The 23,606-nt window shown below is 44.9% G+C and overlaps 2 protein-coding genes across 2 annotated transcripts in view; one reads left to right on the top strand and one right to left on the bottom strand.

Annotated features, from left to right (window-relative positions):
• LOC144102346 (uncharacterized) overlaps positions 1-23,606 on the bottom strand; it is a 219,001-nt gene that overhangs the window by 119,352 nt on the left and 76,043 nt on the right. The gene's annotated exons all lie outside the window — the stretch shown is intronic.
• LOC144101487 (uncharacterized) lies at positions 292-20,062 on the top strand. Its single transcript, XM_077634666.1, has 11 exons — positions 292-345; positions 2,472-2,673; positions 3,878-3,893; positions 5,456-5,550; positions 8,253-8,475; positions 9,448-9,598; positions 10,439-10,551; positions 13,328-13,478; positions 15,253-15,426; positions 16,859-16,984; positions 19,826-20,062. The coding sequence occupies exons 2-11, from the start codon at positions 2,496-2,498 to the stop codon at positions 20,060-20,062; spliced, it is 1,464 nt and encodes a 487-aa protein (XP_077490792.1). The 5' UTR covers positions 292-345; positions 2,472-2,495.

Here is a 23,606-nt window from a genome sequence, read left to right as displayed (position 1 = left end):
CACACAAGCGTATTCTGCATTTCGCCTCTATCGAAACTCTTTTGCCTTCACTGTTCCCTCGTGGCACAGTTGAGGCGTTCACTGAGAAACAAACAATTAATGCGCATTTCTTTTTCTGGATAAACGCGTATCTTTTGTGTCCTTAAGCTGCGCTGTTATTAAGCACAATATTTCCTATCGCGCGAATTCGCCAAGGAAGAAGTGCGGCTGAGCACCACGAGCCTCGAGCTGTGCGCATTCTGTTCTTCAACGTGGCCTACGTCCTTCGCGATACTCCGTCGTGCCCCTACTTCGAGTGATTGCTTCTGTGCTGCGAGCTCGTCTGTCCATCGACTCGTCGTCTCGGTGAGTGACTTTGCCGTTCTATGCTTTTGGCGCAATATTGCTGTGTCTAATCCCGCCAGAAGCAGCGGCTCCTTGGATGCGTGCGCAGTCAGCGCACGGTAACAAACCTCAGGTGATGGAGCAATCTTCTACGGCGTCCTTCAGAGGTCACGCGTTACGCATGGAGGGTCGGAGCTGTACCGCACACCGTAGCTTCTTTCTTGCATGGCTTCTGCAAAAAGCGACCAGTATGAATTGGACCTCCTCTTCAGCGGAGTTAACTGATGAGGTAGCTGGTTTTCCGGCATATTAGCGAGATTTTCCCGGTAATACGACCTCCTCTTCAGATGACAATTTGTGTGGTGAAGATATGTTCAAAGATCGGGCTCTTGATCGCTTAGCCGATTGAAGAACACAATAGCTTCGCGTTGATAAAAGGCAATTTAAGAAGGTTCTCCTATAAATATCCCTGTAACAGAATGTGCAAAGTTGCTCGTGTTAAGGTTCAGCTACTACCAAGCGTAATTCTTCACATTACATTACGCTGTCGCTGAACATTGCATATTACAATGACCTTCAAATTCGGTCGTAAACATGGTGTGTGCTTTATAAGCCGACATAATCTCAAGAGACCGTAAGCCAAGGTCATTGCTGTCCCTGAACAACTGTACCCGTTGTCTCCACGGGAATGGCCCTGTAAGCTTGAATTCTTGCAGTTCCTGGTTTCTACTATGGATTGGCATGTGCTGTTTTAGTTACATTCGCGAACCTATCATACATCGCGATGACAGACGGCATGTACGGATTGGTTTGGTTAGCTTAGTTAGCGCTCCATATGGTGTGAAGACCCACATGCAGTAACCAACTGAACGACACGGAAATTAGAAATATTTAATCACGAAACACTGATGTGAAATGCGACTGAGCAGCAGTGTCAGATGCTTTTAAGAAAGCCCTGCCGCTGGGTTAAAAATATGCAGTTTTTTCGCCCTCATTGAACTTTAAAAGCAGAGTGCTACTCCACATTTTCCCGCATTTCTATGAGAACGCCTAGGCCGATCGCATCAATCATTGTGCCGCGAAAATTCCTATGGCACCCAACCAAGAAGATACATAGCGTATGGACACGAAAACGAGTGTAGAGCAGGGAAAGCTGCCAATTGCTCGCCAAATCGATACCTCTCAAGAACACTAAGACGTTTATCCAGGGATGTTTTTTTTTATTATCATTTGATTTGCGCACCGTCAGCCTGGTCCACAATCTCAGCCCGAAGTCATCCTTAGTGGAGAGTCACCGGGCGATTTCTCCGTTTGTAAGCTATTTCCGTTTCCGGTGACGTACTCGATTCGACGTACTCGATAGTGCAGTGTCAGAATCGCAATAACTGAGACGTTTATATACACAATTGCTGTAGTTGTATTTTTTCACTGAAACGAATTTTGTAGTTAAATTTCTATTAGCAGTATCTGTAGACGGCATTTATCAGTTCACCATCGCTGAGAACAAGTTTCCAAACTCCTGCCAAGATGTCCATATTGAATTTTTAGTCGGCGCTATTTTTCTGATTACTAGCAGATTTTCAACATCACTAAACTCAACTTCTGTGCATCAGTGGTTAAGGGGTCGTCTACTGATTAAGAGTACCCGGGTGCGTACCCGACCGCGGCGGCCGCGTTTCGGTGGAGGCAAAACGCAAAAGGCGCCCGTGTTCTGTGCGATGTCAGTGCACGTTAAAGCTCCCCAAGAGGTCGAAGTTACTCCAGAGACCTGCACTGCGGCACCTCTTACTTCCTTTGTTCTTTCACTGCCTCCTTTATCCCTTTCCTTACGGTGCGGTTCGTGTGCCGAAAGATATGCGAGGCAGTTACTGCGCCATTTCCTTTCCTGAAAAAAAAATTTTCATTTTTTAATTCTGTGCAAACATCAAAACACTGAAAACACCTTGCCAGTGGTTCTGCATTCCGTAGCCAATCCTGTCATATTGAAGCGCATCATTGAATGAACCATGCACTTAACGGGAACACGTCCAGCTTAGGTGCAGAGAACTATCACTGAGGTAGCTTTGACATTTAAACAGAGACAACACAGATACACCTCCCTGTCGTACATGCGGCCTTTGTGCAGAAGTGACATGTTTCATATGCAGGTCATCTGCTTCCTAGTCAGCGTCATGTACAGCACTGCCTACAACGACCCAGCCGCTCAGGCCCAGGCACACGTTCAGCATGGCTACGACCCTGCTTCGCACACAGAAGAGTCGTATGTACAGACGCACTTTGACCAGACTTCATTTGGAAATGCGCCGTCCGAACAGGCGACCACGGCTTTCCAGTCCACAACATCGGCAGGTAGGAAACAGCAACGACTGAGGTATCCCACTACATGTATTCACCTTGTGCTTTCAAACAGTAGGTCTACTGCGCTTCGCCACCTTCGTTCATTAAGTGCCTCACAGATGATCCACATTGCTACTAATATCTTGCTTCATATACTATCATCCGCAAAAGTCCATTGAAAGCGTGTTCAAAGAAAAAAAGATTGCAGCTCCTCCCTGCAACTCGGTCGCTTGGTATATTTCCAAGCTGAGAGAGCATGCACGTCTCCTGATACCTTGAGGCAGTTCAGGGGACTTGATTATGTGAAAGCATTAAATTAATTTTTTTTATGTGCTGTACCATCCCGAATACATTTTTCTGGCGATAGTACATGTTGTTTTCGCGAAGGACGGTTGCTGGTTGGTCCTCCATCTTACAAATGAATGTGCGCTGTTAAAACGAAAATCCCAAACTTCCCAACAAATGCAGCCGCCGCTTTGCGGATAGTTGCTCGTATGCGCTTAAATAATTGCACCGTTTTTGCCGCTATTTAACTTGTGGCGAAAAAGTACTGCTATAGTAAGTGAGCGATATCTATTGTAGATGAACATTTCCGGTGCTCATGAGTTGAGTGACTGAAGAAGCTGGCGAAATTGTCTACGTTACTGCAAAGCCCCGATCACACTCTGGATTTGCCGAGACGTTGGCCGGAATGGAGATTCCTTTTTTTTTGTCACCAGAGTTAAAGTAGGTGCAAACGGAAAAAAATTCCCATAAGTCTGACCGAGAACTACACTGTAAATGCCACCCAAGCGAAAAAATCTATATCTTGCAATGGCCTGATGCATCTAGCATAAGGCCGACGTTTGATTTTCTTGACCTCTGTATTTATTCCTTGACCGTAAGGGAGGGTTACTTTCAAGTTATGGAAAAGCACGCAAATAGCAGAAGTTCGTTATCTCAATGAAATAAAGATATTACCGTTTTGTTCTTCATCACTGAACAAAAATATCATTCCTATGTAACTAGATTTCAATATTTCTTCTTCCTCTTAAAGACCTTAACCTCACCTGCACAAATACCTTAAGATAGTTACTACCGGTTCATGCGAAACTTGTCATAGTGCAATTTTCTCGCTCTCATGATAACGCTTTATTTGTTCATGTTCGGTAGAGTTTGTCATCCGCATGTCGAGGCACCTAAGCAGTGTGTTCTTCTCATTTTTGTTTTTTTCTAGTACCGAAGAACAAAGGGTAAGTAAAATCAAGAACAGCTGTTTTCTCAGTAAATCATGCTCAAATATACAGCAGGCAGCATAAAATTTTGCTATTCATTTTTTCTGCAAGAACAATTGCATAAATAGATTTGTTATCTCTTCCATGCAGGCAAGTATCTAATAGTGCAGCCAGTCTAGTGCTCAAAGCGACAAATCAGTAGAATGCGCAACGTTTCGCTTAACAGACGCTGTGATAGACGCCGTTAGAGTTTGCACGGACTGCAGATGTGCAATAAAAAAAATCAAAGGTGTCAAATGTGATTCATTACCAAGGAGGGTTGGCACGCAGTGGCCGTCTGTAATCAGAGCTGAGTCATGGAAAAAACTAATTAACCCGCCGCGGTGGTTCAGTGGTTAGGGCGCTCGACTACTGATCCGGAGTTCTCGGGTTCGAACCCGACCGCGGTGGCTGCGTTTTTATGGAGGAAAAACGCTAAGGCGCCCGTGTGCTGTGCGATGTCAGTGCACGCTAAAGATCCCCAGGTGGTCGAAATTATTCCGGAGCCCTCCAATACGGCACCTCTCTCTTCCTTTCTTCTTTCACTCCCTCCTTTATCCCTTCCCTTACGGCGCGGTTCAGGTGTCCCAAGATATATGAGACAGATACTGCGCCATTTCCTTTCCCGCCCAAAAACCAATTATTATTAAAAAACTAATGGGCAGAATTGTTACTTACACGTAAAATGAAGATGCCTATCGTAGTGAAAGCACTCCTGTCCTTTGCGCTCTCACATGTGTTGCTATTTCGGAACATGAAAAGAATATAAAAGACATAAGACACGCAGCATGCCTTCGGATCTTCCTACATATTAGTATCCGATTCCTTTTGCTTCGACTATAACCGTGTAATTAGCAAAGTATTGGTTGGAACTGTGCACAATGCCTCAGCGTTATTTGGATACGTGCAATGCGAAGAATTTCTGACTGCACTGACAAGATCATTTGGAGTTCCAAAATAACTAAGTACTCTGCCTGTCTCATCTAGCACAGGATTGAAAACATTCAAAAGCAACACGACACATTCGAGACATGGGGCTAGATTAGACTGTTTTCAACGTGTGACGTAACATAATTGTTCGACGCTGACCACGAAACATGATACAGCGTTGGCATAGAAGTTATAAAAGAAATTACTGAGGGAACTAAAGATTACTTACGTGCTTTAAATGTAAAAGCACTGTTTTGTTTTAAATTTTTGTTCCCTTCTTATATTTATTTGGTTTCACTTCCTTTATAATAACACACCTACTCATCAGCATAGGCATCAGGCAACGTACATACTAGGTTCGCCTTTGTTCATCAAAAAGTAAAGTGGTTTTGTGGCCTATAGTTTGCGTGCTCGCCTCGCTATTCCCCGTACTGTGCGAAGGCATTCATTTTCATCGAAACCATGGTGACGTTATCTGCGCTGTTCGGGGCCATGCTACCTGTGTCTGTTTTCTTTGCCGACGAGCCGTATAATGCTGTCGCATTAAATCACACCAGGTGGAAAAGGTGCTGTTTGCGTCCTCCTAAGACGCTTTTATTTCATTGGTGCAGAGACAGCAGCGGCAAGCCCGTCGTGCTGTTGACGTGCGCGATGCTGTCTTTCTTGGTCGCCTCTATGGCCATCACGGCCTTGGTTCTGTGGGGAGGTAAGCCACTGGAGCGCCTAAATAGACTGGCACCAAGAGCCAACTAAAGCGCTGTACAGAGGCGAGGGGAATCTCCTGGTACTTCCTCGAGTACTGTTTGATTGAACAGGGCACGCCGATAATAGAGTCACCTGACACGCATATAATGACATTTCGCTCAATCTTTGTTTCTTTTCTTAGCCTTTAAGATGCACAAGTAGGCGCCCGACAATCGGCAGCACCTAATCGGCAACTTGGTGAAACCGGTGCTGCTACATGAGAGACAAATCGTTGCATGCAAGGGTGTCAATACGTTCTCATTTTCAAAGAAAGCCATAAAAGCCCTTACAACTTCGCGCTGACTCCTACAACGCTGGCTTGGCCACCGTTTGCCCAGGACAGCCTTTGTCTGATTCTACGTTAGAGACACTATTCAATAGATCGTGCATTTAGCCATTTATTTCTTGATTCATAAATAACAGGCGACAAACAGCTACTGATGCTGCACTGTACATAACACCTATAACGTCATGTGGGATTGTGTCACTCCCATAAGGGGAATTATTGTGACCGATATACGTGGGCTTCATCTATACCCAGCTTTCGTGGACATTCCAAACTGACACCATTGGTCGGCTCTAAGTACGAAAGACTACGTTATCGATGGAAATATTTTAATTTGCAATTGAGAGGGAGCTACAAAAGTACGGTTATGTAACGGGCAATGGACGTTCACATTGGTGAACTTCTCTTCCTTCGGGCTGAAGAATCTCGCTGATATAGATTTTCATCTTCTTGCACCAACTTGTTTGGCGACCATCGGAAATCATTGGGGTGTGCCAGAGATTAAAAACCATTGGTAATTTTTATGTTCATTGCAATTCAGCACTTCGTAGCAGCCGCCCAAACTAGAAGCATTCGTCAAGGATATTGGAACTTCGCAAACATTTTTATAAGAAGTAATGGGCATGGGCATGGGCATGGCATGTAACGAGGGGTCAAAATAATGGATGTTCCGTTATAATAATATATTATAACATATTAGAAAGTTTGTGGGATAAATTGACGCAGCTGTCACAGCACGAATACAAGAGATTTCAGAGGGCATTTCCTCTGCAGTGGACATAATTCGGCTGATTATGGTAATTATCATTTGCCTCATTTGCCAGTTTATTTCATGGTTATTTAGAGCACCTGCAGTTCGGGGCACACGAGGTGTTTTGCTACGCAACGTTTCATACGAACTCGATGAAAACTTCTCCGCACGGACACGCAGCTTCTTCGACCCTTTCGACCACGACGGAGGACGACCGCACGGGGTATAACTGGTATCCAAAGGTCGTCTACCGCGGAAACGTCGAAATCCGCGTAGCCGCCAATCCCGCAACTGAAACAACAGGTGTTACGCCTTCTACAAGTGAGTGCAACGACCAATTTCTCTACCGTACGGCGTCTTCCCCCTTTCGGTCAGCGATGCGGCACAGTTGGTCTCTCTCTAAATGTCGTTCGGCAGGTCAGAACAGGGACCCCGATCGACCGACGAGAATTTAAAAAAGGCGCACTTATGGAGAAGGATGAAAGTGCAGGTTAAAAATACACAGTTACTCAAGATTGACCTCGAGACCTTACGACACTTCTCTCTGCTCGCTATCTGCCTTTTACTTCATATGTTGTTCATAGTTCTGTTTGAGAAACTCGATATCCATACCCAACAATTCTGTACAGAAGCATTTTTGATTGGAAAATCGTTTATGAACTCAATTTTTTTCATATGTAAGATTTGACTAAAACAATCAATATATCCGCAGATCACCTGATGGTCTTGCATTTGTCTTATTAACGTTATTGCTATCGTCAAAAGTATTCCCCTTTGGTTTTCTATGGCAGTCTTAACTACTCGATACGATCGATGGAAACTCTCTGACAGAAAGATTCTGCTACATATAGGAAAAATAGACCATTATCTTCAATATTTCCGTAGCAGTATCTGACAATTCTTCGATTTTCAAAGCCGTTGTCTTAGAATGTCCCACATGAGTGGGATGAAATGCTTCTAAGGAAGTTCCAGACACTGACCGCAGCAGTGCTCTAGTCGTTTGAGCATCCGCCTCGCATGCGCAGGTTCAGGGTTCGATCCCCAGAGCCACCGGGTACCCACCGGTGATACAATGGGTACAGGCTTTGCCCTACCTGGTGCTCGCTTTGTTTAGGGTGAATACTTGGGAACTGGGCAGTTGACCCCAACTTGAATAGAAGAAACAACCTTGTGCCATTACGCTCTTTGGTCACAGATGCACTTGGGCCATGAAAATTCACCATCATCATCATCATCATCAAACTTGCAGACACGTTTGCCACGGCACACTTTGTACAACTTGCCCTGGAACTAATAAAATTAAACTGCGTATCATTAGTATCATTAGAATAGGAAGGCAAGATAACCGCTGGTCCTTAAGGGTAACGGATTGGATTCCAAGAGAAGGCAAGCGTAGCAGGCGGCGGCAGAAGGTCAGGTGGGCGGATGAGATTAAGGAGTTGGCAGGCATAGGTTGGGCCCAGCTGGCAAAGGACAGGGTTAATTGGAGACACATGGGAGAAGCTTTTTCCCTGTAGTGGGTGTAGCCAGGCTGATGATGATCATGATCATTAGCATTCTAGCGTCTCCTTCACCTCTTAGCACGGTGTACGCGCTTGGCCTTAAGTATTGGCACGAACGTGTGCAGGTGTCGGGCCGGAGAAGCTGCTCTGCACGTACGGCCGAAGGACAACGTCAGATGCAGTGATGGCGAGCGACGGCCTCTGCGACGTCGCCTTCTACGACTCCGTCTATGCGAACAACACAAACTTCCTCTACGGTGGTAGTCCTTTTGAGTCGGATCTCGTCACATTCATGCGAGCTGCCACAAGATACACTCGGACAACTTTGGGAGTGGCGTTTGCGTTTCAGTGAGTGCGCCTACGATTTTGTGAGTGGTTAGGCCATTCGAACGTTCTCGATTTAGTACAACATGAGCTCCGAGGGCAATGTTTTGTATCGATAGCTACAATACGGTAGCATTCCGAGCCTTCGGCGTGGCGCCGCCGTGGCGGTGGCCCCGCCGCAACCATGTGGCGACACTGCCGTCCTGTGGCTGCGCCGCCACGCTGTCTCGTGGTTGGTCACGCGATGCGGAGGAGCTGCCGGCAGTGCGGCGCCGTGGCTGATCACGTGGTTCGTCACGTGGTTGGTCAAGTGGCAAAGTTCCACTCGGCCAGCTATAGCTATATCGCGTCACTCCAGGATTAACCGGAGCTAAACCACCCCCAATTTTTTTCGTCAAAGATGCATCCTTGTAGTTGACACCAAAACATAATTTTTGTTATTTTATACTAATTGTTTTTAGGACTGTCTTGTTGCTGCCTTTTATATAATTTTGAAGCCAAAAGCTTAACTACATTAGGTAAAGCAGTCGTCGCCTAGGCCGGAGAATGACCTTGAACGACCTTCAGCCCAACCCTGTTAGCCATGCATGGCCATATGTGGTACGTTTATGGTGTCGACCCCTTTACCCATGCCATTTAGATGACCTTCTAGCCTTTGATCTTTGAACGCTGACCTTAGACCTTTGACATTGGGTCAACTTTGGGTTGACCTTCAAGCTTAAGAACATCCGATGGGGCAATTTGAAGCCACGTGATGACATCTGATGGGGGGTGTCGTAAAACCATGTGATAGCACGCCATAGCCACGTGGTCGGGTGGCTATATATAGAACGGCTGTCGCGAGCGCAAAGCGGAGCTGCCATGGACCAGCCTCAGACGCTTAACAAACGTCCTTGCTTTTCGCTGAATTCGAGGTTTAGCCAAGTTAAGCCACTGCCAATTTGTTACCAATGTATTCCACCTATGGACCTGTTGCGCCACGTCACATCTATGCAGGCACATGGATCGGCTGGGAAACGACCTCCGGAAAACCAACCCAGGTCCCCTGGAGCTGTTCTGGCAAAGCGGCATCTACCACACCGGAATACTGGACACTCCCACAAACGCGTCCAGAAATCAAATGACGACGGCCATGTACCGGCTCAGGGTACTGTTCACTGTCGCATGGGTATCTAAGCGTCCTGTAACAATTATAACACCTTGATTCCGTCCAATGCTCCCTGGCCGGCGTCAAGAGTTGCACACGTAATCTTCCTGATAGCGTGACTCTACCGAGCATGTTTTTCTTCGACTGGAATTGACGTCATGACCACAAAAGGCCATCACTTGCAAGTGCTTAGGATGAGAAATGCATAGGGAATCATTTTTTAATCTAGTTGCGAAAAGAGACATCTAACGTTTCTCTACATCGGCATATAAATATTGAATGATCTGCAGTCAGGTGCGCTCTGAATGGAAAAAAAATTATTTACATATGTACACATGCCAAAGTTACTGGATACGTTGACATTCACAAGTAGACATGCCACTAAGCATGTAAGGCGAGCTAATTAAAGAGGTACCATAAGCATCTACAATCTGATGACTTGTCATACTCGCTGTCGTGCCAGGAGCAGATGAGACTGTGGCGATCAGAGATTGGCAGTTAAAAAGCTGTTTCTTGTCTATCCTTCAATCACTGGCAGAGCAAAATATCTAAACTGCGTTAGTGACATTTGTCGAGAACTCAAGAAGCCACTGAACAGCAGTAATCTTCCACTGAATATGCTGCAAATATTTGTAGAGAAAAGTAATTAAAACCCGGAGAAGAGATGTTATGCGGCTATGTTATAGCTTCATACTTGCTGAAAATATACTCCGATCAATGTAATTTTGTCGTGCAGGACTGTAGTTCTTGAAACACAAGGCAGCTGCCTGGGCACGCGGTGTAATTAAATGAGATAAAATTAGGAAGCAGCTGGTTTCTCTGCACTTTTCTCCCTCACAGGAGCTGGATAACCTTGGCCAGTCCCAAAGGGCGCTAGGCCACCAGCCGCTCACAGTTCTCGCCGTGCCAGCTCCTGGCAAGCAGTGGATGTACTTCTTGGACGAAGACTTTCAGTGAGTTCCGTTCGATGTGTTGCGAACAAGTTATTGCAGGCATAGTTTTAAGCCTGAGATTCGAGGTAGGAGAAGCATGGAGAACAAGCAAGATAGCTTGTAAGCAGCGCTCTAGGGAACGTTCTGTTTCACGCCTCATATTTGTAGTACACTTCTTGAGCTGTTCACTGGTGGATTCATACATACCCAGCAATTCTGGACAAAAACGTCTTTGAGCGTAAAGCTGTTTATGAACTCAATTGTTCCTTACAATGTAAGATTTCACTTCAACAATGAACATATCCGCAAGCCACCCTACGGCATACCTGTATTTTTTATTGACGTTTTTGCTACCGTCAAAAGCGTTCGCCATCGGTTTTCTGTGGTAGTCTTAACTGATCGATGTGATCGCAGGAAACACCTTAAAAGAAAGATTTTGCTAAATATCAGAATATTGAACCATTACCTTCCATATTCTTTTTAACTGTCTTACAATTTTCAAATTTTCAAAATTTTTTCCCGGGAAACCTGTACTCCTTAAAGATGCAGCAACATGGTGGAACCTGCAACTTTCCTCGGAAGATAACCACCAATACTATTGCACTTAAGATCTGCCTGTGACTGACTTATAACGTGAACATTTTACGTGACGCCATTGCGTTTTCTTTCACTACTGCCAGCTAGAACGAGTAAGAAAAGGTTTTTTCGTATTTGCATAACATCACAGCGCTCACATGGCACAGGGGGTGTCGCAGCAAGGAAATGTCCTCGTAACAATTCTCTGCAAGCCAATGGTTTAATTACGAGCCGCCAGATCAGAGAAACCGCGAGATAAAATGATCAGAACCCGCCGCGGTGGCTCAGTGGTTGGGGCGCTCGGCTACTGATCCGGAGTATCCGGGTTCGGACCCTACCGTGGCGCCCATGTTTAGATAAGGCGCAACGTAAATTCGCCCGTGTGCTTTGCGATATGTCAGAGCCCGTTATAGATCCCCAGGTGGTCGAAATTATTCCGGAGCCTTCCAATAAGGCACCTGTTTCTTCCTTTCTTCTCTCAGCCCCTCCCTAATCCCTAACCTTACGGTGGGGTTCAGGTGTCCTCCGAGATGCGAGAGATACAGCGCCATTTCGTTTTCCCAAAAAACAATTTTAAATGATGAGAGGGAACTAGTAAGAGTAGCAATTCCGCGTAAGCCACGAGCCGAAGTTCATTTCACTAAATTTGAAAAGGACCGTAAAACACACTCAAAGCTGTAAATTGTGCTTCGAAGGAAACTATAGGGATCGGTAGAAATACCTTTCAGGCGGTGTAGGCACAGAAACTATGGTTACCCGTTACTGGAATAAGGTAGCTAAAAACAAACAATATTTCCCACATTTGTACCACAAGAAAAGCAGCTGTAGAGTTAATGTTATAAACATCTACCTCAGAAGAAATTGAAAGTCAAACTCTCCTGTAATGTAGATGGAAATATAGGCTTGGTAAAAATGCGAAATGAGAGTACTAGGATTAGTAAAGGAAACATAGGCAACTGAACAGATGTTTGAACACAGCGATTAATCTTTGTTTGGAAAGGTTCCGACCCGGCTTTGCATTCAGACATAACCTCATTGTTACCAGATATACCGATGGATGCTAGCGTAAACATAGTTTACAATAACGACGGCGCCATTCACTTCAAAACTGAAAGAGGGATCAATAGTTTCGTGTTTCTTATGAGGCAATATCAGACTCGCAGCACGGTTCTCAGCAGCGATACTAGGCAATAGGCAACCGTTATTCATAAAACTTGATCCCGCTCCAGCCTTCGGCTACCTCGCAAACGGCGCCATTTTGTTAATGGAATGAGCGACGGCATTTGGCCTCCATTTATAAGTATTTTTTTAATGGAGGCATTAACTACCATCTGGACATCGTGCTACGATGGCGAGCACCATTACCACTTAGCCACCGCGCCGGGTAAGTAATAACGACTAAGCGGTTAAAAAAAGAGCAGCCTGTATAATAGTGATCTAAAAGGCTTTAGGGAAGGCGACATGAATTCTCTGTTGTTGCTTATTTAGTTGTGGCTGGCAATTCGTATTTTATTAAAAAGAGTAAATTTCCACATTAAGTTACACTACCTTAAAAATAGAGAAATTTGCTGATTGCGCGCGTGGTTACGGAACCGTCGGCCTAGGCTACGTTATGACCTCGACTGTACTAAATACAGAGCCATGTAAAAAATCGCATGCAAACGTCCTTTTCCATTGGTTACAAACCACGAAGCGTTTTGCAGCTATCCAAGTACTTGAAATGCAGCAAGGAACTCCAGCTTAAGTTACCAGAAAGAAGTTCGGAGCTCAAAAAAATAGAAGCACAAGAAGTATAAAGGTAATCCGGAAACAAAAAAATACAAGGCACAAAGATTTTGGGCACACTTCACAGGGACATGCAATTCATAAACGTAGCCCATGAAAGAAGCTAAGCCGCATGTCTCAGATATGACTGAGTGAAAGCAAAAATTTGATTTCTTTAGCTTGTGCATTACGTTTTTGAACAGAATATTCTCAACGGTGGCGAACTCGAGAAAACTACTCCGGCGCGCTTATTACCTGTGTTATTGAAATGCAGTAGTTAACCGTTAATCATCACATTTATACAGATCATTTATATACGTTTCTATAGCTAGCCGCCACGGATGCAGATATTTCACAGGGCCGCATTTGTTCCACTCAATAGAGTCAATGAAATGTGCATGCGAAATGTCTGGACAGAGTATTTTAGTCAGGGCTGACTAGCTGTGTTTACCGGCAGGCGGCTCCAGTTTATTCCGAACTACATAGTTGTGTACGGCCACTACCAATTTGGCGACAACACGGTTGACAACTGCGCTGTCATGCCCCCCACCCGCCTATCAGCGGTTGCCTTGCCACCTCAGCTCCGGACGACCTACCTTTACGAATTGGTGAGTTGGCGCACCTGACTGAGGACAAACGTTATTCGCCTTTAGATAAGAGGAACATTTATCTTGCATTTAGAAGGCAGAAGGTAGAGCAGGCTCTTTGGAGGATTGTTCGATTGGCATACATAGTGCTTGTGTTATTGTCGGAACGGTCTTTGTACAGTAGTCTTCCTACAACAGACTGGTTGTTACACGATCAGCTCTATTGTCACAATAGGAGCTTGCGCAAGACCACACTAAATGCCGTCGCTAAGCCAAGAAATTCGCATTACAGATCTGTGTGCAGTAGAATATTAACGCAGTAATGTATCGTAAGCTCACTTCACCATATTTTCAGAAACCAGAGCCACCTTGTACGGGACGCCACAGATAGGATAAACACAGGAGCTCAAGAGAAATGGGTCAAGAGGGGCTGCCAAGAATTTTCACGAGTTAAGATCTTCTTTTGAGCCATATAGAGAGGATTTACGATAACTTCTAACCACAAATGCTTCGTACTATACAAATAGAAGACGTACTATTATTGCACATGAGAAGCCTGATAAGTTAGACCATCCCGAACCACAAAATCTGCATATGTTATAGGCCAGTGAACTATTATCCTCATACTTCAGAACAGTTACGAGTTATTAGCTTTTCAAGTGTTAAGATAAGGTGCAGAAAAGCAGGCCTTTTATGCTGTAAGCTCTTAGCGCTTTCTGTACATAGTTGGTACCGTACGTTCTAGGGCGTGTGTTTCAGAATTGCTGGCTAAAAAAATACAGAAGTTTTGCAATTCCTTTTAGTAGTGGTTGTCATTAAATGAGGTAAGCTAGAAATAGAGGCAAATAAAGTAAGCTAGAGATGTGAGCTTCCCACTCTGCGCGTATGAGTGTTGCCACGAAGTGCGCAAACAAATGGAGGGCTACGAAGCTCGGACCTAACCGAGCTTCGACCTAAACTTTACCAAGCTTTCGATCACATTGCAGCAGCGTTGCCACTCTGCCGAGGCGAAAGGCAGGCAACAAGAGTAAATTCAAAAATATGATTTTCTTCTTAACTCAACTTCATATTTTTCGGAATTTTTGAAGTGCTCGCTGAAACACCTGGTACAGCATCCATTAAACTTTTCCCAACAAAGCTGTTACAGTGCAGAGGCACATATTTTCCTGGTCATATATTTAGTTGGCCGTGGTCACCGCCTCATTCAACAGATGCAAAACCCTGTTCGGTCACCGCTAAAGCAAACCTCAGAGCACTTAATGCGCAATTCTAGAAAAGCCTTGCTTTAATAAAAAGGGTGCACTGCAGACAGCGTAAGCCATAATATACTTTGTCAAATAGCACCGAAAGCTAAAAACACATTTTTGTAATAATATATCATTATCGTTTGTCTCAGCAGTGATCCAAATGTGGGATACAGCAATAATGTCAAGGTTCAACCGCGTGATTTCGCTTCAGATTCTTTCGTGCGATTTCCAATGCCCAAATAATATCGCAAATTTATTGCTTCTCCCATATTACGGCACTCAATCTTCAAAATGTCAGGCAACAGCTTTCATTTGCATCGCTGTCTCATGACACATTTTAATCTGCTGTCGGTCTGCTTATTTAGCAGTATAATTAGCAAGCTTTACCCGTTTTTCTATATCAGCTAGTATGCTCAGGTTCCTATAACTATGCGGATAAAGCCATGTGTGCACTTCCAAAGCCGATTTTCAAGATTACTGCCCTGATTCGCAGCAAACTGTTGTCGCACCCCCGACAAGTAATCTCCTGAGCATCTTTTGTCTCCCAGACGGCTGGCCCTCAGGCACTCCGAGATCTGGAGAGGAAACAGGTGCCCACCCACGGGCTGCTTTCCGTCACCATGAAGGGGCGCTGGACGACGGTCTATCCGGGACAGCCGCTGGATTTCTTCTCCCGGTGTGAGCTCAACCCCTCAGCGACGTCGTTCGGCAGCTACGCTGAGGTGAGGGAGCGCAACTGCGTAGTCTACAGGTCTAGCCTCTGGTGGGGACATCGTAAGGGCATGTCGAGGTTGCTACGGTTTGTTCGCCCTCTGGAAGTGTCTCTGTGTGAACTACCGTACCTTCAGGGGTGCACACTTGTCCTTAAGAGTGACGGAGTGAACTCCAAGAGAAGGCAAGCTTAGCAGGAGGCGCAGAACATTAGGTGGGCGGATGAGGTTAAGAAGTTTGCTAGCATAGGGTGGCCGCAGCTGGCAGAGGACAAAGGCAATTGGAGAGACATGGAAGAAGCCTTTGACCTGCAGTGGGCAAAGTCAGGCGATGGTGATGCTGGAAGAGCCTGCATGTGTTTAGGAGGGCGCACTTGACTGTGAATTCGTTGTATGGAAGCCATTTTCTATCCCTGCGAGAGGTATATAAAAGGTTTCCTCTAAATCAAACAGCGCGGTCGTTAGCATCATAATATACCACAAAATACCAAAATATAGGCCCCTGGTGTCCCTAGAAGGACCTTCTTTTATTTACGTGGGTTTATACTAAAAATGAGCTCTATATGGAGATGATTGTGCTATTGGCGATGTGTACTAAATGCATTAAAGTGATTCTATTGACTTCAGCAGGGCATGCAATCATGAAAAATTTGGCTTGGGTTTTTTTAAATGTGGCCGCACCATTTTGGTAACGTTTACGGCGATCAAATTTGAGGGAGTCAGTCTTGTTGTGAGAGACTTAAGTTATTGTTTAACCGACTTATGGTTTCGAGGACAGCGATGCGCTTTTATAATCACAATAGGGCTGAAGGACATCCGTACAGAGGGCGTCATTATTTGAACAAATAAACAACGTTGCAGTTTTCAACTAGAAAACAACCTGCTCTGTAATTTGTGCCTCCATATCTCACCTTTTATTGCCAGTCCGCTTGCGCTGCACTATTAACAGTACATGGGTATAGTGTAAATGAACAGAAACGAGCAGTAAAAAGAACAAGTTTCTAGGATAAAAAAGAAAAATAATTAAAACAGCACACACTCAAAACAATGGCGCTTTCACATCCAATGGCCTCAACTACGTAACACTCGAGTAAAAAGCATCGCCATAACTGTGTGGTCTTTCGCGAAACTGGAAAGCCGAAGAACTTGAAGGAATTCTGTCTTTTATTTCACTGCTCCTTCACTGCGAGTAAAGCTGTTTTCTCCTCTCCTCCCTGAGCGGCAGCATTACTGCGTTGTAGCCAACGTCACGCTATTTACATATAGGAAATGTATGGCATGCGAGAAAAGCAGTGTTCCTCAGCCGTTTGTGCAAGGTGAAGTTTCATCCGCAGTTTACTAACGAATTTTAATTATGAAGAAGCATGGCGCAAGTCCCTCCGCGGTTCGTGCAACGGTACCATCGTCTCCAATGATGACAAAGTTTCATACGTTTCTCTACCAGGTGTGCAAGGACCGAAATTACCAGTACAACCTCAGGTACGAACCCCAACACTACGCCGTGCTGACTTACGAAAGCACAAACCGGTCTGCGTTCACGTACGACAACGAAGATGGACTGGCCGCCAAAGTAAGTGGCTTCCTGCATATCTTCTTTCAGATTTAGTTACAGTCTTTGTGAAAAAATTGTGTTTTGTAGAGATCGTTCATGGCATGCTTCTAGAGCAAGACCACAATGAATTGAAATATTGTCCATGTATCAAGGTTGCACTTGATCAAAATTAACATTTAATAAAATGTTATAACATCAGGCATGCAGCAACGTTTTTAATACTTCCGGATCCAGGCGCTCGCTTCCTCCTCACCTTTACTCACTCCCCCCCCCCCCCTCTCACACACTAAATCAATCAATCATTCATTCATTTAATAAATCAATCAATCGAACAATTGCTTCAATCATCAATAGGTTAGTCAAATGTTATTCAGCCGAGTAACAAAAGAATCATTCAATAAATGAATAAATAATTATCTAAATGATTAATGATTTATTTCTGGAGTTTGGCGCTGTTCAAAGAAGCTATAGTGTGGATTAGGAATGAAGTGTGCAGCAGTACACAAGCTACTCATGTTCTGGGAATTGTGCTACGGCGAAACGTTTCCAGGGATGTAAAGGCCTGTTCCTGTTAAAGGACCTTTCCGAAATTTTCCACGCCTTGCAGTGCTGCATAGGCCTTTTTTGAGGCTTTACCAAGGATGCCTCTGGCGGATTCTTCTCGAATTATTCTTGAAGCAACATTTGTACAATTTCTTAATCATAGCATCAAATAATTTTTTTCGTTTGAGTTTAATGCCCAAAAAACACCTCCTCCTTACCTATTTTGTGTTACAAATGCCACAGAAGTTACAGGCCAGAATTAAACTTTTGAGTGTCCTTCCGTTCATAACAAGTATACAGCAGATGCTGCAGGAATTGCTTGGCCCCTTCTGTCTTAATAGAAACCTAAGTCCGAGCGAAATACATCGAATTCTTAAGGAATGGCCACTAGAACTTGTAATTTTATTTATCGCATTGCAGAGGCCCGAGCTTTTAAGGTAGACGTGACGTAGTACTGCTGCTGTTACCCTATACAGCCATACATTTTGGCTCGCTAGTGTTGCTTAGTGCTTTCTAATTCGCCGCAGATTTATTATGCAAAACTTCAGAAAATATCAACGCTATAAAATGTTTAATACATATATATTTGAGCCCAGTTGTAGATTTAGATTTCTTAGTCCACATTAGGCTTTAAATGATTTTACGGTCATTTATCGGCAGATACGTGCGAATATAATGCGGGAACCACAGCCCATTTGAGGCCGTACATGAAGGTGAACTTAACCGAAAATTTAGGACTTTTTCCTATAATGGTAGCCAGTAAAAAAAAAAGCTTTAACCGCGAAAAGGATTTAAACTTTTTAAGTGTTAAAGTGCTTATTTGTTGAGTATTTCGTCAAATATTTTGTTGGGTAATTAAATTGCAAAAGCTGCATATTGAGCCTACATTTGTGTGGACCCGCCGCTAGCGTTTGGCTATGGGTCCAAGATGTTTTGTATTTCAGATAGTATACTAGCAAATAAATAAACAGCCTTTCGAGCTATATATGTCGTCTCCCTCGTCTTTCTTCCGCTTGTTTGCGCTTCCAAGCGTTTGGAGACAGTTCAGCGGCCGCCGCATCTCTCCAGTGCAGTCGTTTGAGTCGAGACTTGTAATCCTCTCTGCGTGGACAAGGGCCGGTTTTCGTAACCGCAAATCGAGATTACAGGGTGGCCTCGAAAGCGAGACGGCTCGCTATGGCGTACGAAGAGCGACAAGGCACTGTGCCGCGGCAAATATTGAAATCAATCGAGGACACTCAGCGCACTGATCATCTCAAAAAGCAAAAGCGGAAAAGCGCGCTGACACGTAAAACAAAAAAAGCAGCGTTGCAAGCCCAGCGTTGTTTACAATTATGGAAAGCCGCTCATTGCGGAGGCTCCTCAAGCAGAGAGAGCAGCGACAAACACCATATAGGCTGTGTAGTACAAAGTTTTCATGCGTGCTAAGACAGGTGCTCGTTGGAAAGCGAACTGCCCTCGACTAGAGTAGTGTGAGGTTGCCACCATCGAGTATGTGCTATGCCATTTGTTTGTCGTATTCCATACCCACATCTACTCCGGACAACGAGACGGACTAATTGTGTGTACTCTCTCCACATCGTTACTCAAGGTCCCCTCCAGCGAATTGTTCCAACCGATGTTAAGATGCCGGCCGAGAATGTTGTGGCCACTGGTCCTTCTCGTAGCTTGTGAAGGAATGGTTTCCATCTGAACCTCAATAGTTCATGGTAGAAAAAAGGTTTGTCAGATGGTTCTTGATAATCACAAAGGGAACAAGGGAAAGAAAAAGTCGGAGCGCTTGCCATCGCTTCGAACAATAGACTTGTCTTCGTCTGGACAAAGCGTTCATTGGCGGGTTTTAAATCGGGTCATCCCTCCAAGGAGGAGGACCATGTGAGAGGAAGCCGGGTGTGATGTGGGAAAGGTGTTAGGACGGGAAGGATGATTCTTGTCCAGGTATGATGGTTGCTAAAGTCGATTAACCGGTTGACTAGCAAAACTGCGACCTGCAACCAAGCGAACTGCGAACTGCAAAACTGCAAAAACCGCAATACTGCGAAACTGCGTTGACCTACGAAACGAAGCGCTGGCAAGCACCCTGAGGTTTTTTTTTTCTCTGTCGTTCACTTTGTTAACCTCAATATGTTATCACGAGCCTTCGCGGAGGAGATGCATTGCATGCAAATACTATGTCATGTTTCTTTATTACAAATTTTTAAAATGTATTTTTTTTGATAATCGTAAAAAATTTCCACGTATTTCTCTGAGGAGTGTGGAATCCAATTTTAGTAACAGCGAGTGACACTTTCGTTTTCCCTTACTCCCTAATTGCAGTTGTGCAAGGTGAAGTATCAGGAACGGGACGTAACATTCGGCATCGCTGCCTACGACGTTGACTATGACGACTACGCCAACGTGTGTGGCTCGATAAACAAGTTCGGCGAAAACAGCCGCTTGAAGGCGCTGAGAAAGATCGTCGACTTCTACAAGAATCTGGGCAGCCAGATGTTCAACGAGGCGTCGTGCACGAGTGCCTTTTCCTCCACATTTCCGCTACCTTCACCAAAATAAAGGATAATCGATGAAAAACGACAAAAGCCAGCAGTGATGATAACTTGAGGCGTGACAATAACGACGAGTTTTGATACATTGCCGTTATGCAAATAAAAGAAAGCAATCTCACAATTCGTATTTCGACCGTATTAGCACGAACACACTATGCTGTGTCTGTGTTTTAACAATGAAGGCGATACAGCGAGTATTTGATCAAAAACATTAGCTGCAATTTAGCTACTACCCGCCGCGGTAGGTCAGTTGTTAGGGCGCTTGGGCGCTGATCCGGAGTTCCGAGGTTCGAACCCAACCGTGGCGGCTGCGTTTTTATGGAGGCAAAACGCAAAACGCGTCCGTGTGCTGTGCGATGTCAGTGCACGTTAAAGATGCCCAGGTGGTCGAAATTATTGCGGAGCCCTCCACTACGGCACAGATTTCTTCCTTTCTTCTTTCACTCCCTTCTTTATTCCTTCCCTTACGTCGCGGTCAAGGTGTCCAACGATATATGAGACAGATATTGCACCATTTCCTTTCCCCAAAAACCAATTACTATTATTATTATTAAGAGGTCGGCTACTACCTGCTTCCGGCAGGAAGTTTTCTATGCGAGGAATTTAACACGGCAGCACCATTAGTAAATGAATATAGCAACCCAATTGGTGATTGATTGGTGACGTCACTGATTTTCTGATGTCGTGATTAACTAGTCACTTGACTATGTTTAATAGCTTATAACTGAGTAATTGGTGAGGTTATCATAAAACAAATTAGATATTTACAAGCCAAAAGATGAGTAGAACAAGGTAGGCACCAATATTAACTAATGAAGTTAATATTTAGTTATGGTTAGGCTTAAATTTATTTCCCTATACTTAATTACCCTGACGTAATCGTATAACTAGTGGCATATTCGTAAAGCGGTTGATGAGTAGAACATGCTAGACATCAATATCGCCTAATTAACTTAATATTTTGTTATGGATAGGCTTGACATGGCGACCATGAAGACAGCACTCTGCAGCTCACAACTTCATACCTCGAGGCGATCGACCGGGCACCTTCCGCCTTGAGGTAAGAAAAATTGGCCCTCCAAATTGTCGAAAATTTTTTTTGGCCAAGGTATGAGGCAGTTACTCTTTAATGCTCGTTACCTCAACATCTTCCAGACTGTAGCCGGTTATTTTTTTTTCATATCCAAAAGAGGCTACGTGGTTGGACGGACGGAAGCCGGACAGAATTTGCGGACAAAGAGAGGAGGAAATATAGCAGTTGTAGACCTTTTGTAGTGGTTATTTTATTAATATAATAGTAAAAAGGAAGAAAAGGATTTTTGCTAGCCCCGGCATCTGCAATCGATACTGAAACACCTGATCTGGGGCAGCGGAAATGAAGGATAGCAGCAGAATGGAGAAATTAAATGAAAGAGGTGAGGGGACAGGAAGAGAGGATAGGGGGAGTAGTATATACAGACTATTTACACAATAAGAAATATGTCCAGGTTGTGCGCGTGATTAGTCCATGTTGTAGGAATTAAATCACACACGCGCACAGCACTGTGTTGGCTACAACTGGAGTGGACAACACAGTGCTGTGCGCGTGTGTGATTTAATTCCTCTAAAATGAACTAATCACCCGCACAACCTGGACACATTTCTTAAGACCTTTCACAGGACATACATTTTACGTGCGACTTCGGCACACTTAATTTCCTCTCAGGAATATTCACAGGTGACTAACTACCGACTCACAGTAATGGGCGTCACCTCCGTAATTCACAGATGCCTCATGGCCATGATAAGAAACCTCCTTTGGTGTACCGGTAACTACGAGAGCCATTACTGTTACATTCACAAGCACTTTATATAAAACACCCTGAACTAATTCCTGGCCGGTTCTTTCTTCCAGCACACATGTTTTATTAATCGGCATCACACAAAAAACGAACAACATTGCAAAGAAACACTTAGATAACCAAAGCCCACTAATCTTGCACAGTATGAAAAAAGGAGTTCCCGGGTTCGAACCCAACCGCGGCGGCTGCGTTTTTATGGAGGAAAAACGCCAAGGCGCCCGTGTGCTGTGCGATGTCAAGTGCACGTTAAAGATCCCCAGGTGGTCGAAATTATTCCGTATCCCTCCACTACGGCACCTCTTCTTCCTTTCTTCTTTCACTCCCTCCTTTATCCCTTCCCTTACGGCGCGGTTCAGGTGTCCAACGATATATGAGACAGATACTGCGCCATTACCTTTCCCCAAAAACCAATTATTAATTAATTTTTGGGAACCCCGCCGCGGTAGCTCAGTGGTTAGCGCGCTCGGCTACTAATCCGGAGTTCCCGCGTTAGAACCCGCACCGCGGCGCCTGCGTTTTTATGGAGGAAAAACGCTAAGGCGCCTGTGTGCTGTGCGATGTCAGTGCGCGGTTCAGGTGTCCAGCGATATATGAGAAAGATACTGCGCCATTCTCTTTCCCCAAAAACCAATTATTATTGTTATTGTGGTTTTGGGGGAAATAAATGGCGCATTATCTGTCTCACATATCGATGTACTACTGCACCGCGCCGCGAGGGAAAGGATAAAGGAGGGAATGAAAGAAGAAAGAAAGAAAGAGGTGCCGTAGTGGTGGGCTCCGGAAAAATTGCGACCACGAGGGGATCTTTAACGTGCACTGACATCGCACAGCACATGGACGCCTTAGCGTTTTTCCTCTATAAAAACGCAGCCGCCATGGTAGGGTTCAAACCCGGGAACACCGGATCAGTAGCCGAGCGCCTTCACCACTGAGCCACCGCGGCGAGTACACGATTAATTTAAAAATTGGTTTTGAGGAACGGAAAACGGCGCAGTAACCGTCTAACGCATCTCGGTGGACACCCGATCCATGATGTAAGGAAGGAATAAACGAGGGAGTGAAAGAAGAAAGCGGTCTTGTATTGGAGGGCTACAGAATATTTTTGACCACCTGCAGATCTTTAGCGTGAACAGACATCAGTCATCGCAGAAAAAATCCGCATGTGGTCGAACTTATTCCGGAGCCCTCCACTACGGCACCTCTTTTTTCTTTCACTCCTTCGTTTATCCCCTCCTTACAGCGTGGTTCGGGTGTCCACCGAGATGCGTGAGACAGTTACTGCGCTATTTTCCTTTCCTCTAACATCACACAGAACACGAAAAATTGGCTTTGTGGGAAAGGAAATGTCTGTCTTGCACCTCGGCCGACCCCTGAACCACGCCGTAAGGGGAGGGATAAAGAAGGGACTGAGAGAAGAAGGGAAGAAACAGATGCGGCAGTGGAGCTCTCCGGAATATTTGCTGGGGACAACTTGGGTGACATTTTGTAAGGGTTCACCTTCAATCCCCAGCGTGTCGAGTATTCTCCTGCCAGTGGGAGTGCAAGCCAGGCGCCTTATTTCCTCTCCCCCGAAATATGAACACTCACACAAACCAAGGCCGAGGAGAAGCAAGAGCGAAGAGCCTGCACAAGACCCTGAGCCGGCTGCAGGATGTCCTCTACCTCGACGCCGCAGAAGACGCGAAGAACCAGAACAAGTACACTGTATTC

The sequence above is a fragment of the Amblyomma americanum genome, chromosome 8 (genome assembly GCF_052857255.1).
Source record: "Amblyomma americanum isolate KBUSLIRL-KWMA chromosome 8, ASM5285725v1, whole genome shotgun sequence".
Classification (NCBI taxonomy): Eukaryota; Metazoa; Arthropoda; class Arachnida; order Ixodida; family Ixodidae; genus Amblyomma; species Amblyomma americanum.
The sequence above is the reverse complement of the archived record's forward strand: the minus strand, read 5'-3'. Positions and strand labels throughout refer to the sequence as shown.

Excerpts from the sequence above, each read along its gene's own strand:
- LOC144101487 (XM_077634666.1), top strand. The coding sequence starts at position 2,496 with ATGTACAGCACTGCCTACAACGACCCAGCCGCTCAGGCCCAGGCACAC. Across the intron at positions 5,551-8,252 it reads GGCCTTGGTTCTGTGGGGAG|GTGTCGGGCCGGAGAAGCTG; the intron begins GTAAGCCACTGG and ends GAACGTGTGCAG. Across the intron at positions 13,479-15,252 it reads CGACCTACCTTTACGAATTG|ACGGCTGGCCCTCAGGCACT; the intron begins GTGAGTTGGCGC and ends TTTGTCTCCCAG.